The sequence below is a fragment of the Juglans microcarpa x Juglans regia genome, chromosome 4S (genome assembly GCF_004785595.1).
Source record: "Juglans microcarpa x Juglans regia isolate MS1-56 chromosome 4S, Jm3101_v1.0, whole genome shotgun sequence".
Classification (NCBI taxonomy): Eukaryota; Viridiplantae; Streptophyta; class Magnoliopsida; order Fagales; family Juglandaceae; genus Juglans; species Juglans microcarpa x Juglans regia.
Window position 1 is genome coordinate 25,197,104 of NC_054601.1, and position 14,194 is coordinate 25,211,297.

At 35.5% G+C, this 14,194-nt stretch overlaps 1 protein-coding gene across 1 annotated transcript; it reads left to right on the forward strand.

Moving 5' to 3' along the window:
* The first annotated feature begins 1,781 nt into the window (after positions 1–1,781).
* On the forward strand, positions 1,782–13,013 carry LOC121261936 (protein SEMI-ROLLED LEAF 2-like). The gene is given in 21 exon segments (XM_041164359.1): positions 1,782–1,929; positions 2,558–2,752; positions 3,517–3,591; positions 3,698–3,813; positions 4,204–4,318; positions 5,165–5,293; positions 5,488–5,535; positions 6,422–6,482; positions 6,485–6,623; positions 6,745–6,941; positions 7,221–7,504; positions 7,582–7,728; positions 9,282–9,686; positions 9,792–9,941; positions 10,128–10,206; positions 10,289–10,413; positions 10,537–10,728; positions 10,819–10,959; positions 11,282–11,419; positions 11,807–12,013; positions 12,694–13,013. Coding segments are annotated over 20 exon segments (3,012 nt in total). The 5' UTR covers positions 1,782–1,929; positions 2,558–2,617; the 3' UTR covers positions 12,823–13,013.
* The last annotated feature ends 1,181 nt before the right edge of the window (positions 13,014–14,194 follow it).

A 14,194-nucleotide genomic window follows, 5' to 3' on the forward strand; every position in this document is an offset into this window, starting at 1 on the left:
CACATGAGGAGAGAGAGAGATATGAATTAAAAAATTTTTTTGGAGTTGTAAACAGTAGACTCTACATCTAACCGGATCACTGTAGCAACTTGTCAGATAAAAATCATAAACAACATCTATTGGAAGCAACTTTTGAGCAATTTCGTTTATATTTTAGAGAAAATTATACTTTACAACATTATTGAGGATGCATTTAGGTGCCGTTTGGATAATGAGTTGGAATAAAAGTTAAAAGTTAAAAGTTAAATAAAATTAAAAAAATTAAATTATTTATTATATTTTGTGTGAAAATTTTATAAAAATTATAATAATAAAATAAGATAAAATATTTTTACTATTCAAACGAAGCCTAATCCATAAAAAATAGAGAATAAACCAAGCAATCAATTTTGGCTGTCGATAAACAGGGAGTAATGCTATAAATTATACTCATATCCATCCTTTATCCATCTATGTAAAATATGACACGTTTATTTTCATGATTTTTTTTTTTTAAATCCAAAAGGTTGATTGGTTATGCCGTTTCATCATTGTAAGATAGGAATTATAATACCAGATTAAGGCTACGTTTGGGTACCAAGAATATTTAAAATACTCTCGCTACTATTTTTTATTTTATTATTATTTTTTATCTACTTTTTATTATTTATTACTTTTTATCTACTATTTATTATTTTATTATTACTTTTTTACTATTATTCATAAATATTTTCAATACTTTTCAAATATTTGTAGAATATTTCCTAAAATTTAATATCAGTTTATAAGGAGGGGAGCATAGCTCAATTGTTTATTCTTTGACACCGAGCAAAGCATAAAATCTCTGTTAAAATTAGAAATTACGCCACCTGCCTCGTATTCCTCTGTTTGGGATGCGTCAAGGACTTTGGATTTATTTTTAGATTGCGTTTGAATGTTGAGATCAGATGAGTCGAGTTATAAAGTATTTTATATGTCATATTGTGATGATTTTAATTTTTTTAGATTGAGATAAATTTAATTTTTTAAATTAAAATATATGAAGTATATTGAAATAAATTTAATTTTTTTTAACATGATGTAAAAAAAAAAAAAAAATTAAATTTCATTGATTTGAAATGAGATGAGATGAATTGATTAGGATAATCTTCTGCAGTTTCGCTTAACTCATAAATATATGAGTTTTATTCTGTACAAACAAGTTTACGTACCAATCTGCGTATTAATATTGTTACCTTTATATTTTAAATTTAAATTAATACTGTTTTTAATAAAATTTACTTTTTGATTAATTATATTAAATAAATACATATATTAATATGTAAAATCACTTTCAATTAAATTTTTGCTAAATGTTATTAACGAAACTTAGAAAATCCAATGTTTTTTTTGAGTTAAGAAGGCATGTGGAAGAATGCTGGGGGGGAATTTATTGCAAACGATTTTTGGAGGAAGAAAGGTATTTCAAAAGAGTTCAAATTTGGAACTTCAAAAACCATGTCTGCCTTTTTTCAACGTAAATAAAGTTTAAACACAGAGTCTGGTCTTCCAAAAGTTCTGAGTTCTGACACAAACCCATTAATCCAGCAATCCATCGTTCGTTGGACAGTGAAAATGTTTATTTAATTTTATTATTATAATATTTTTATATAATAAATAATTTAAATTTTAAAATAATAATAATATTAAAAAATAATATTTTAAATTTTTTTATATGATATTTTAAAATTTGATTTATTTTATTTTATATAAAAATGTGAAACTGACACTCATCACGTGATCTACCATATGTTCTCACTTCTCTCCCCGTCTTCCTTTAATTTGTGTCATTCCACGCGCCCTTTCTCTCTCTTTCTCGGAGTCTCTTTGCTGTTCCTGTATCTTCTTCTTCTCTATGCTCTCATTCTCGGTCTTTGTTTCGCTCTTTCTGTTCTGAAAACCCTGCACGAGGTGTGAGCTTCGCCCTCTTGATCTGCACTTCCGGGAAACGAAATAGGAGTAGTTCTTTGCTTTCTCTCTGTTTTTTTTTTTTTTTCTTCTTATGGGTATTTTGGTTTTGTTCCATCGAGCTTTTTCTTTCTTTAATTTTTTTCTCGCTTTTGAGGCCTATATAGTTGGGTTTCTAATGTTGGCTGGTTTTATAATTCTTTTTGCTTTGCACTTGGCTCTAGGTACATTTGAAAATATTCTGTATGCTTGTGTCTGATTTGCATTTCTCATGTCTATTTCTTATGTAGCTTCAAATGTTTTGTTGGCCTTTTCTTTTGGGTTGGCCATTTTCCCTCCCTCTAGTTCATTCCTCTTTCATTTCTTTTATTTTTTCCGTTTGTTGTTTTTGGGCTGTTGGGGGGGGGGGGGGGGAGTCGTAACTCGTGTTTGTTCTTCGCAGCCTTCAATGGGGGCCAACCTTCTGTTTTCTTTTGCTCTCCTTCTGGGAGTTTCCTTTTATCCTGTATCCCAACATTTCCCCCCGGAACGTGCTGTTTGTCTTTATTTTGTGTTCTACTAAACTCTTCTGCTGGACTGGTGGATTAATCTTTGCTGCGCTTTGTTTTGGTTTCTTTGTTTTTGGGTACAGGTTCACCTGTTTGGTCGTGGTTTTCATTACTTTGTTCTATTATCTAAAAACTTGAAGGAAATGGGTGTCATCTCCAGAAAGATTTTCCCAGTGTGTGGGAGCATGTGCGTCTGCTGTCCTGCTTTGCGGTCAAGTTCTCGACAACCCGTTAAGCGTTACAAAAAACTGCTGGCAGAGATATTTCCTAAATCCCCTGTTAGCATCTTACTCCTTTGATATTACGTTTTCAGTAATTTTGAACGTTTAGTATCTGATAGTGTAATATAAGATGCCATGTTTATGTCCTCTTTGAGTTTAGAGGTGCCCTAGCTAGCAACCATAACTAGTTTAAATGTTAAAAGTGGTTAGCATTTAGCAATTTGACCATTTGATTATGTAATGTGGTGATCACTGCCAAATAATGTACTTTGCCATTATGTTTCCCATGACTAAGAGAAAAAACGCACCCTCCTTTGAAGCAAAGAATATAAATGTCTTTATCACTTTTCTGGTATGGCTGCTTTTAACAACTGGACGTGCCCTTGCTACTGTTTGCTTATTTTGGAATGCTGGCCCTCCAATTGGATCATGGAAGAGGATCTGAAACGTGCTAATATGCTTGCCAGATGAAGATTATCTTTGAATACATTTTGTGCTTTGCCCCGTCCTCTCTGGGCCTATAGATGGGGCTTAAGTGTTATCCTACATTATCCTTTCACTAGATTTCCTCTGTACTTGATTGAAGAAAACTTGAGAGTGGAGCCCCACTCTGTATCACCTAAATAGGGATGAAATGGGTTTTAAACCCAAAAACCCAATCAGCCAAATCTAGCATGGATTATGAGTTTTGGTTATAAGCATTTTACTAGAAGTATTTCTTAATAAGTCATTTGCTTGAACATGGAAGATCATTTTGTAGTTTACAATTCCTATCAATAAATAACTAAATATGATGCTCAAAGTCTTGAAATATATTTCAGGATGGCCATCCAAGTGAAAGAAAAATAGCTAAGTTATGTGAATATGCTGCAAAAAACCCTTTCCGGATTCCAAAGGTATTGACTCTGACATGCTACTTACGTATCTGCTGGTAAAAGTGTAATATAGTATTGAAATGAGAGACCCTGATGTTGAATATCAATGGTACTTTCTATTTATCAGATAGCAAAGTATCTTGAAGAAAGGTTCTATAAAGAACTGAAATATGAGCACATCAAGTTCATCAATATTGTTGTAGAGACGTACAATAAGCTGCTTGGCATATGTAAGGAGCAGATGTAAGTGCAAGTTTTTCCTTTTCCTTTTCTTACTTGTATTATTGCTGAAGTGTGTGTAGATTTGTCAGCTTCTAAGTTGGTTCTACAATGAATTCTAAATGAACAACTCATTTCTGGCCAATGTTTGTATGTTTAGCAAGAAAACTCGTTAGGTATTGTGTTCCCCAGGAATTGTTTTCTAAGAAGTCTCTAAGGCCCATCACTTAATGCTTCTAGTAGCTATTGAATACATGATATTTTACTGAAAGGTAGTTTTTTCTTGTAGTCCTTCAAGTTTTTGTATATGGTCTTTCATTTGTATTTTTAAACAGAGAAGTTGAGAAATTTGTTTCAGATGGGTTTATTTTTTGTCAGTGTATGTGATGTAGTTTTGTAAATTTCACTGTACAGGGCATGTTTTGCTGTTAGTCTGCTGAATGTGGTTACTGGACTTTTGGACAACTCTAAGCAAGATGCCATGAAGATAATTGGATGCCAAACCTTAACAAGGTTCATCTACGGTCAGGTAAGTTCAGACCTTGCTTTATATTTCTTTTGTAACTGCTATCAAAATATGCCAAAGAGGATGAAGAACTCCTTAATTATAATTATGTACTTCGATATAACTTTTTTATGTATCTTGGGAGATTAAGTTCTTTTTTCTTTTTTTTTAATTTTCTTCTCTTCAGAAGGGAAGAAACATATTCAACTACTGATAAAAAAAAGAACGTATTCAATTACGATTGAATGTGAGAAAAATTGATTCTTTTGGCTTTGGTTCCCATACTTATAAAAAAAAGGAAAATGGATTCTTCTGGCTTCCTGGGACATTTCAACATTACGTAAACTATGACCAAGGGCAAAAATTAGAAAAGAACAAAACTCCTTAAGCTAGAAAAAGTTTCTTACCATGGTATGGTAAAAGTTCCATTCCATAAGATAAGCGTAGGTTATGCTATTAATAAAATCTTCTATTACTTATAAAAAAGATGTACATATAGGTTATGCTCCATTAATTTGATGAATAGATTAAAAATTTAAAGATGGGTGAGAGCATACAACAAGCTCGTGCTCGTGTTCTAGAAGATCATGTCAAGAAGGTAGAAATGCCTATTGTGGATGTTAGCAGAGTGGATTTTATATGGCATTCACATAACTATTTGAAGGCTGTTGGTCCTACCTCCAGAGCTCTCTTTAGGTTGTAGATCAATGGCCCATGCAACCAATAAAAACTAAACGAAGAAAATAGTTAGCAGTATTTAAGGTTTGTGCGTATATCAGATACTTTCTTTCCTGTCATCCTCAAATATTAATTAGCAGTATTTTTATCACTCAATACGTAGTTTTGGCTGTTGACCTAATGTCTGAACAGGCAGATGGAACCTACACACATAACATTGAAAATTTGGTTGGTAAAGTATGTGCACTGGCTCGTGAGAAAGGGGACGAACATCAAAGGCTCTGCTTAAGGGCATCAAGCTTGCAATGCCTCTCGGCCATGGTAGTTTTATAGTTTGATTTTCTCCTTCGATGTTTCTTATTACCAGGATCAGGAAGACAGTTTTCTATAAAATTAATTTTTGGTATCTATTTCCCATCATGACTTGTTTAATAGCTTTAAAATATATGAGCCATTAATCGCCAGTTGTTTTGGAGCTGGAAGATTGGTTGTTTGATAATTTTCTCCCTTGGCAGGTGTGGTTTATGGCACAGTTCTCGCACATGTTTGTTGATTTTGATGAGGTTAGTTCTTTTGAGTTAGTTTTTTCAAAGCTATTTAATGATTCTATTAGATTTTTGTTAGATTCAACAAACTCTTGCAGAATTGAGGGGTTTTATTAACATTGAAGTATTGCAATATTTTTCCAAATGTTGTCTAAACTCAAGGATTGCAACATGATGACCAAATAAAAATCGTAGTTTGATTTTATACTGAAATTCATATCATTATGTTTCATTCATATAGTTATATTTCATTTATATCGTTATATTTCAAACAAGTATTACTCAAAATGGACACAGGTGGCATTTAAAATCCTAGAATTTTAACTTTCTTATGAGATGATGAACATTCAACTGGTTATCCAGATGCCTTTGAATTAAGTCCACTTAAATTGCACTGAATTTTTCAAAGTAGTGGAGAAAGAGAGATTGCTTTCTCATTATTCTTTCCTTTCATTTGAATTTTCAGTTAATTTTAGAGGCTGGTTTTGATGTCAATTCTCACCTACTTAGACTAAAGGCCAATTGGTCGATTGATAATAATCTGAGACAGTGATGAGCTCAGTTGGTACTTCACATTTTTTTCCAACATTCTCCACGGTTATTATTTGGATCAAGATGATGTGATGCCTTGTGAGAGGAAACTTTCTTGTCGTTTTGACAGTTGTAGCACTCTTCTAGTTATTGTATTGAAGTGTATACTGTACATCATTATAAGTTTTGCCTAGCACTGCATTCTGCAATCTTTAGTGCTGCATATGCTTCTTTTTGTGTTTCACTTGTTTTGCCGTACTAAATTCTGCAGTCTTTTTTTTGCTCATTCCTTGCTTTTGTGTTTCACTTAATTGTTCCAGTTTGTTGTAGTTCTGTTGTTGAATTTTAATTTCTTGATATATCCATGCTGCAGATTGTATATGGCACTTTGGATAACTATGAGCCTGATACTCATACAGAAGGTGATGTTGAGAGAGGGAGGCACGTCATAATTGGGTGGATGAAGTAATTAGATGTGAGGGCAGAGGCGGTGCTGTTGCAAGCTGTGATACTAGCCCTAGCTGGCTGATCATGAGGCCACGACCAGAAAAAAAGGATCCTTCTCTTTTGACAAGGTAGTAAATATCTGAGAGCCTGTGATTTTAACCATTTATGGGAATTTGCTCTTCAATTAGTCTAACTTTGATTTTTTTTTTCATTTATTTCACTTTGACCAATATCTTGCCTTTATTATAGAGAAGAGATTGAGACCCCAAAAGTATGGGCACAAATTTGTATCCAAAGAATGGTTGAATTAGCCAAGGAGAGCACAACAATGCGCAGGGTACTGGATCCAATATTTATTTATTTTGATTCTGGACAGCACTGGGTGCCTCGGCAAGGGTTGGCTGTGATGGTTTTGTCTGACATGTCGTACTTCATGGAGAGTTCAGGTATCTTGATACTCCTTTGGCTTCTTACTCAATACGTGTTATTTATATTATATTAGTCTTTTATGTATTGTATTTAGGTTTGAAATTCAAACTATCTTAACATTTTGTGGATTTCTTTTTTTTTCCCTCTCTCTTCCCCTCTCTTCAAAAGAGTAGGCTGCAAAAATGTTTATTGGTGGAATATATATATATATATATATATATATATATATAGATATAGGCATTTAGTTTTATCCGTCTATTGTGCGAGTATATTGCTAATGTTTCTTTTTATTTCAGGGAACCAGCAGCTGATTTTAGCTTCTTTGATACGTCATCTGGATCACAAAAATGTTGCACATGACCCCCAACTCAAATCTTATGTCATTCAAGTCGCTACTGCTTTAGCTAGGCAAATTAGATCAGGAACTTCACTGGCAGAAATTGGATTTGTCTGTGACCTGTGCAGGCATTCAAGGAAAAGTCTTCAAGCCACAGTTGAATCAGTTGGTGAGCAAGAGTCCAACAAAAATATCTTACTGCAGAATTCCATTGAAGACTGTTTACTCGAAATTGCTAAAGGGGTAAGTTTGATACTTTGCTGTATATAGTTGCTGCTTTGTGCTTCCAGTTTAACAAAATGTGTTGTTGTGTTTCGCAGATTGGTGATGCACGACCACTATTTGATCTGATGGCAATAACGCTGGAGAAGTTGCCATCTGGAGTTGGTTCCAGAGCAACCATTGGATCATTGATGATTCTTGCTCATGTCATCTCAGTAGCATCGGCCGCTTCACGTTCTCAACAGGTGAGAGGAGGGAAATCATTTAATATCCTCTCCAGAGGTTTTCTATTTGCTGATGTTCAATTTAATGACCTCTGATTACATATTTTGACTATCATACTTCATACTTAAGGTAGAAAAACTGATGGAGGGGATAGTACTTACCAAAAAAAAAAAAAAAAAAAACTGATGGAGGGAGGGATAGTGATTGGATGTAACTTGCATGTACTAAATTTTGTTATGGTTACTTATGAATAAATTATGTTCTGTTATTGTTTCAATCGGGCTCTTCTTGGGAAATAGTTGTGGCGGTATAATATGGAAAGGGAAGCTTTATGAAAGTTGGTGATTGACTTCAAGTATGGAGTTTTGTTGGGGGGAGGGGAGCGGGAGGGGGAGGGGGGGTGGAGAACTAGGGAGGTACAAGGGGTTTATGGAGTGGGAGTCTTGAAGCATATAAGACAAGGTTGGGGGGTTTTTGCACGACACACTAGAATTGTAACGGGAGATGGATCTAGAATAAAATTCTGGTATGACTTTTGGTGAGATAGAGCCTTTAAGGACACATTCCTTACAGTTTTCAGGATTGCACATGAAAAAGAAGCATCAGTGGCTAACCTCATGGGGATGTTTGGTGGCTTAGTCCAATGGAATGTGAGCTTTATTAGGGCGGCCTGTGATTGGGAAGTTGGCAGCTTTTCGGATTTTTTCAAACTCCTGTACTCCATGAGATCGAGTGCTCAAGGGACTGATAGTTTGTGGTGGGTACCCACTAGAAAAGGTGCATTTTCCGTTTGTTCCTTCTATAGGTCCCTCACACATCCGCAGAACAATCGCTTTCCATAGAGAAGGATTTGGTGAAATAAGGTGCCTCCCAAGGTGGTATTTTTTGTTTGGATAGCTTCTTTGGGTAAGATTTTGACGATGGATAATTTACGGAAACGCAGGGTGGTTATAGTGGACTGGTGCTGTATGTGCAGAAAAAGTTGTGAGACTGTAGATCATCTTTTATTGCATCGTGAGGTTGCAAAGCGTTATGGGATGATGTCTTTAGAAGGTTAGAGCTAGCTTGGGTTATGCCTGCTATTGTGGTCGAGCTTCTGGCTAGTTGGACGAACCTGGGCGGTTTTCCACAAATCACAGTTGTGTGGAAGATGGTTCCTATTTGTATTCTATGGTGCCTATGGAAGGAACGGAATGATCAGACTTTTGAAGACAAGGAACACTCATTGGAGGAGATTAGAGTACTCTGTTAAAACTTTATTCCTAGGGCTAAAGTTGTAGATTTCAATGGCCTAGACTTTCATGACTTTATTGTTTCTATTTCTTCCTCCTAACTAGGTGTTACCTCTTTTATACCCCGTGTACTTGGGCTATGCCTATTCTCATTAATACAATCGTTTACTTATAAAAAAAAAACTTGTCTGAAGATTCTGAAGTGGAATGTTATATGGTCTGAGGTGTTAGAAAGCTATATTATCCAGGGGTTGTGAGGTTGACTGTTATACGTATTGAGGTACAATTTTTCTTTTTTCTTTGGGGCTCACCCTATTAAATTATTTAATTTTTTCATGTAGGTTTTTCCAGAAGGCCTTCTTGTTCAACTGTTGAAGGTGATGCTACACCCAGACATAGAGGCACGAGTTGGAGCGCACCAGATATTTTCTGCTCTTTTAATTCCAATCTCTAACCATCAACGACATGAAGTTGCTTCTCTTACAAGTGGTTTTCTACACCAACCGAGGAGATGGCACTCAAATCCTGCATCTGCATCGATTAAAGCTTTACTTGAAAAGCTACGGAGAGAAAAAGATGGCATCAAAGTGGAAAAAATTGGAAGTAATTTTCATGATGATCTTAAAGAAAGGGACATTGTTGAAGATGACTGGAAACAGGGGCGCGTCCACAAGAATTCCCCCAATGTTTACAAAATTAGCTGTATTATTGACAGAACTGCTGGGTCAACCAGCTTGTCGGATGCTGTAAGCATAATTTTCACTTCCATAAATGGGTTGTTTTTGGGTGGCATTATAGATCTTTTCCATTTATACAAGATTCTTAACAAATTTGGTGTATGATTGGCGCAGGAACCGCATATTATGAAGTTTAGTGAGGAGCAAATAGTGCAATTGCTGTCTGCCTTCTGGATGCAGGCCAGTCTTCCGGATAATTTACCTTCAAATATTGAAGCTATTGCTCATTCTTTCGTATTAACACTTATTTCTTCAGGCTTAAAGGTGAAGTTCATACTTAAATACACTTGGGTATTTTTTCATCAATTCTTTTCTCCTAACATATCTCTTGCTTCTTATTTTCCCATTCACTTCTGGCTTGTTAGAGAGACCATGCTAATTGTTAATTGAATGAGGGCATAGCCTGGATAATTTAGTTTAGTGACTATATCTTAAATAAATGATGTGCAGAACTCATATGACAACCTTGTGGTCCGATTCTTTCAGCTTCCCCTGTCTCTCAGGAATACATCCATGGATCCTAACAATGGTATGACAGTAGAGTTTCACGAGTAGGCTTTTCATTTTGGTATATTAAAATGATTTATTGATATATGTTTCTGTTTTGGTAGGTATGTTGTCTCCAGCATGCCAAAGATCTATCTTTGTATTATCGACAGGCATGTTGATGTTTGCAGCTAAAATATATCACATTCCCGATCTGAATGATTTCCTCAAGTCATCAGTTCCATATGATGTGAGTTATGTTTGCGGCATGCTTTCTGGGTGGGTGGCTGCGATAGGGCTTGGGGTGGTCTCTGTGCTTAAAACTGCTGATATTGTTTGTTACTAATAAAAAGTTTGTCTTCGACAAGTTCAGGTTGATCCTTATCTGGGTATTAACGATGACCTGCAAGTATATGTAAAGCCTCAGGCAGATATCAGAGAGTATGGATCTGTTGCTGATAATCAACTTGCTGCATCATTGCTCTCTGAATTACGGAGCAAGGTATACAAATCTGACAATGTCATAATGGACATTTTAGTTCAGAGTCTGTCTAGCATTACTGAGGTATGACATTTTATCCAGAACCCCCTCCCCTTTCTCTCTCTCTCTCTCTCTCCCTCTCTCTCTCTGATCTGTTTGTTTCTGCTTGTAAAGCTGGAGGCAGATGCCCTGACTGAGCAACTGTCAGAATTATTCACACCTGATGATGCATTCATGTTTGGCCCACAATCATTACTTGAATTTGACCACAATCAAATGGTTCCCCATTCCAAGAAATCGTTGTCGTTTGATGGGGTAAGCTCTTTATGATCATTTTAATGCTATTTTAAGCATGACCTTGCAAGGAGCTCATTGCTTTCTGACAACTCTCCTCAGCTTTAGTTGGAAAAAAAGAAAAGAAAAAGAATGATAGGTGAGGGTGTGTGGTATTGTTTAGATGCTATGTAAATATGTGGAAGTGATGAAGTTATATTCAGAAATTAGCTCATCCTTGGAGAGGAGTAAACAAAGTCAGTACACCAACCCTACCATCCACTGCTCATCGCAGTCAAATGGTTTCCAATTCCAAGAAATCACTGTAGTCACTATCTATAGTCTTTGTTTGCTTATGGTGTAGGATTTTCCAACAAATTCATTAGTTGAGGATGATGCAAGAAGTGAAGCATCCGTTGCTGACCTATCTCGGTTCATACCCAAAATGCCATCTTCACCGTCTATGTCCCATGTCATCAGCATTGGACAGCTTCTGGAATCGGTAACCTCCCCTTCTCTTTTTGTGTCTGTGAAAAGCGTATATGCAAGAAGATGTTAAAACAAGGTTGTATTCACTTCCTGAATTTCCGTAATATTATTTATGGAAAGACTAGTCTGAAAAAGGATCTATCTAATAAAAAATATTGAAAATATCAAGACTGACTGCCCTATCTGCTAAAATACTATGTATTGCAAATTGTTCAATATGCGTTTCTTTATTAGGCAATTTGTGTGATGATTCCTATATATCATCATCCTATGTGTAAGGGAGTTGGAGTAATTTTTTTTGTTGGTTAGAAATAGTGTATCTTCATTTTACTAATCGATGTGCAAGACGCCTAGATCTGTCCATGAAAGTTATTCGCCTACTAAATTATGGTACTTTCAGGCACTCGAAGTGGCTGGGCAAGTGGCAGGAACATCTGTGACTACATCGCCCCTCTCGTACAACACCATGGCTAGCCAGTGTGAAGCCCTTGGCACAGGCACAAGGAAGAAACTCTCCAATTGGTTGGCCCATGAAAATCACCAAAGTAGAGTGGTTGACAAATCGTTTCCTGCATTTCTTGCAGATGGACACTTGGCACTCAAAAAGGTTAGCCTTCGACACAACATGTTAACTCCCTTTGGACTTTCCACATAAATCCCAGAATGTATTATTATAAAGGGAAATTCATATAGAAACATCTTGTTTTTATCTTCAATTTGATATTAAGGCCCATGTTTTCACTTGATGCTCTCCAGACTCAATTTATGATCAGTTTTTTCTTAAACTTTTCTTTTGTTAATTTTCTTACATTTTTTTATTTTTAATCTTTTGGTTTTACCAAATTTCACAGGTTCGTGGTGTTTTTTTTTCTTTTTTTTTTTTTCCCTTTCTTTTTAACTTTGTTATTTTTTACAAGTTAAGACTCGAAAAATACCTATTGGCTCACCCTTTTTATTTTTATTTTTTTATATTTTGGTTTTACTACTTTCACACCTTAGTGGTTTCTTATATATTTCAAGTTCTACTCATTAATGCTTTCTTTCCTTACTCTTTCATTTTTTATTTTTAGTCGATATAGTTGACAGAATGCTTGATGAAGACAGGGTTACGAGAATCTTGAATTTAGTAATTTGGAAGGTTAAATAGTTGCAAATAACTTGCTTGACACATATTAAAAAATAGTTGCAAATAACTTGGTATTAATCATTTGAACTTTGTGACAACAGTTTCTATGTTTTATCAGTTATTTTCTGTCGATACCATTCTTAATCAATTTTATCATGTAGGTAACAAGTAGCGTTGGCCCCCCTGCTCAGGGAAATGTGTTGCCACAGGACCCATGGTTGGCGATGAGGCTGCCTCCTGCCAGCCCGTTTGACAACTTCCTCAAGGCTGCTGGATCAGCTAGGTGTTAGAAGAGAAGCCACACATTCTTTCTGGTGCTAGTTATCTTGTAAAAGTCTTAGGCAGCAATTAGGATTAGTAGCTTAACCTTTGATTTAAACTCAGATCATTTGTGGGCTTCCATGTCAGTTCATTAATTCTTGTATGCACAATGTACTCTTTGTTCTTAAAATGTGTTGGTGCAGCATAGCTTGTGAGCTTCCATGTCAGTTTATTAATCCTTGTACCTGTCATTTCTCCTTGGACTTGTTTTGTTTGCGCAGAGCATAGGTTGTGGTATTTAGTTTCTTATTGGATTGAGTTCTCCTACAATTTTCTGATCCAAACACCTTAAAAACTTGGAGAGAGGGAGACATAGCAAGTGGATTACTGTATTAAACGTCAGCAATGTGGACTCCAACATGAATAATGCTACTATGTCGTCTCATTTTGTTTTTTCATTTTGACCATATTTAATTTTTTGTTTTAGTTACTGATTAAGGGAGTGACTATTAGTTTATTGGTATATATTTTTTATTTTAAAAAAATATTTAAATATATAAAAATGTAAAGAAAAAAAGAAGAAAAAAAAAAAAGAGGAGAAATTTGCACTAGTGGGCACGTCTAGTGGTTAAAGTTGGGCGACACACTAGCACTGTCTCTCCAACATTTAATATAGGAGAGTTTACATATTGTCTATCTCTGTGAATTGTAGAAAGTGTAAAATTATAGGAGATCTCGAGGCATCTCTTTCCATAATTGTGCGTCGTTTCATGTGTGACGTGTGGTGTAGGAATGAAAGGTAGAATTTTTGTATACTAAATTACTAATACCAACATCTTGGTGGGGGCAAGCAGCAATTGATAGCCTAGGCTTTTTTGCTCGACTTTGCATACATTGGGTGATACAACTGGAGAACCATATAATATAGGGCTATATTTTAAGCCCAAACTATGATAGCGGTGGAGGCAATGGTAACGGTCATATTTGAAATCCAAATAAATGTAAATTTTGTTTGAGCAACACTTGGACAGATTGGCCCCTTTTCGAGTAGTACTGTTTACCCGGCCCAAATTCAAGGCATCAGACCCGACCCGAAACTGACCCGTTTCCGGCCGGATTTTATTCAAGAGTGAAATTCTATTTCAAAGTTTTTTTTTTTTTTTTTGGGTGAAGATGAAGATTAAAGGAAGGATATCATCAGCTAAATGAAATCTTTATGGCCAATTTTCAGCAGATATAGATTGCAGACCATTTCTTATTGAACCGATTTGAGTTAAAGAGTTAAAAGTCAAAATAAGTAGCGTGCAAGGGCGGCACTCCTAAGTATTTGCCAATTTTGTCGTCAGGCCTCTGTGAACCTGTTCAAAGCTGTCACAGAAGCCTTTCCTTTAGGTCAAGGAA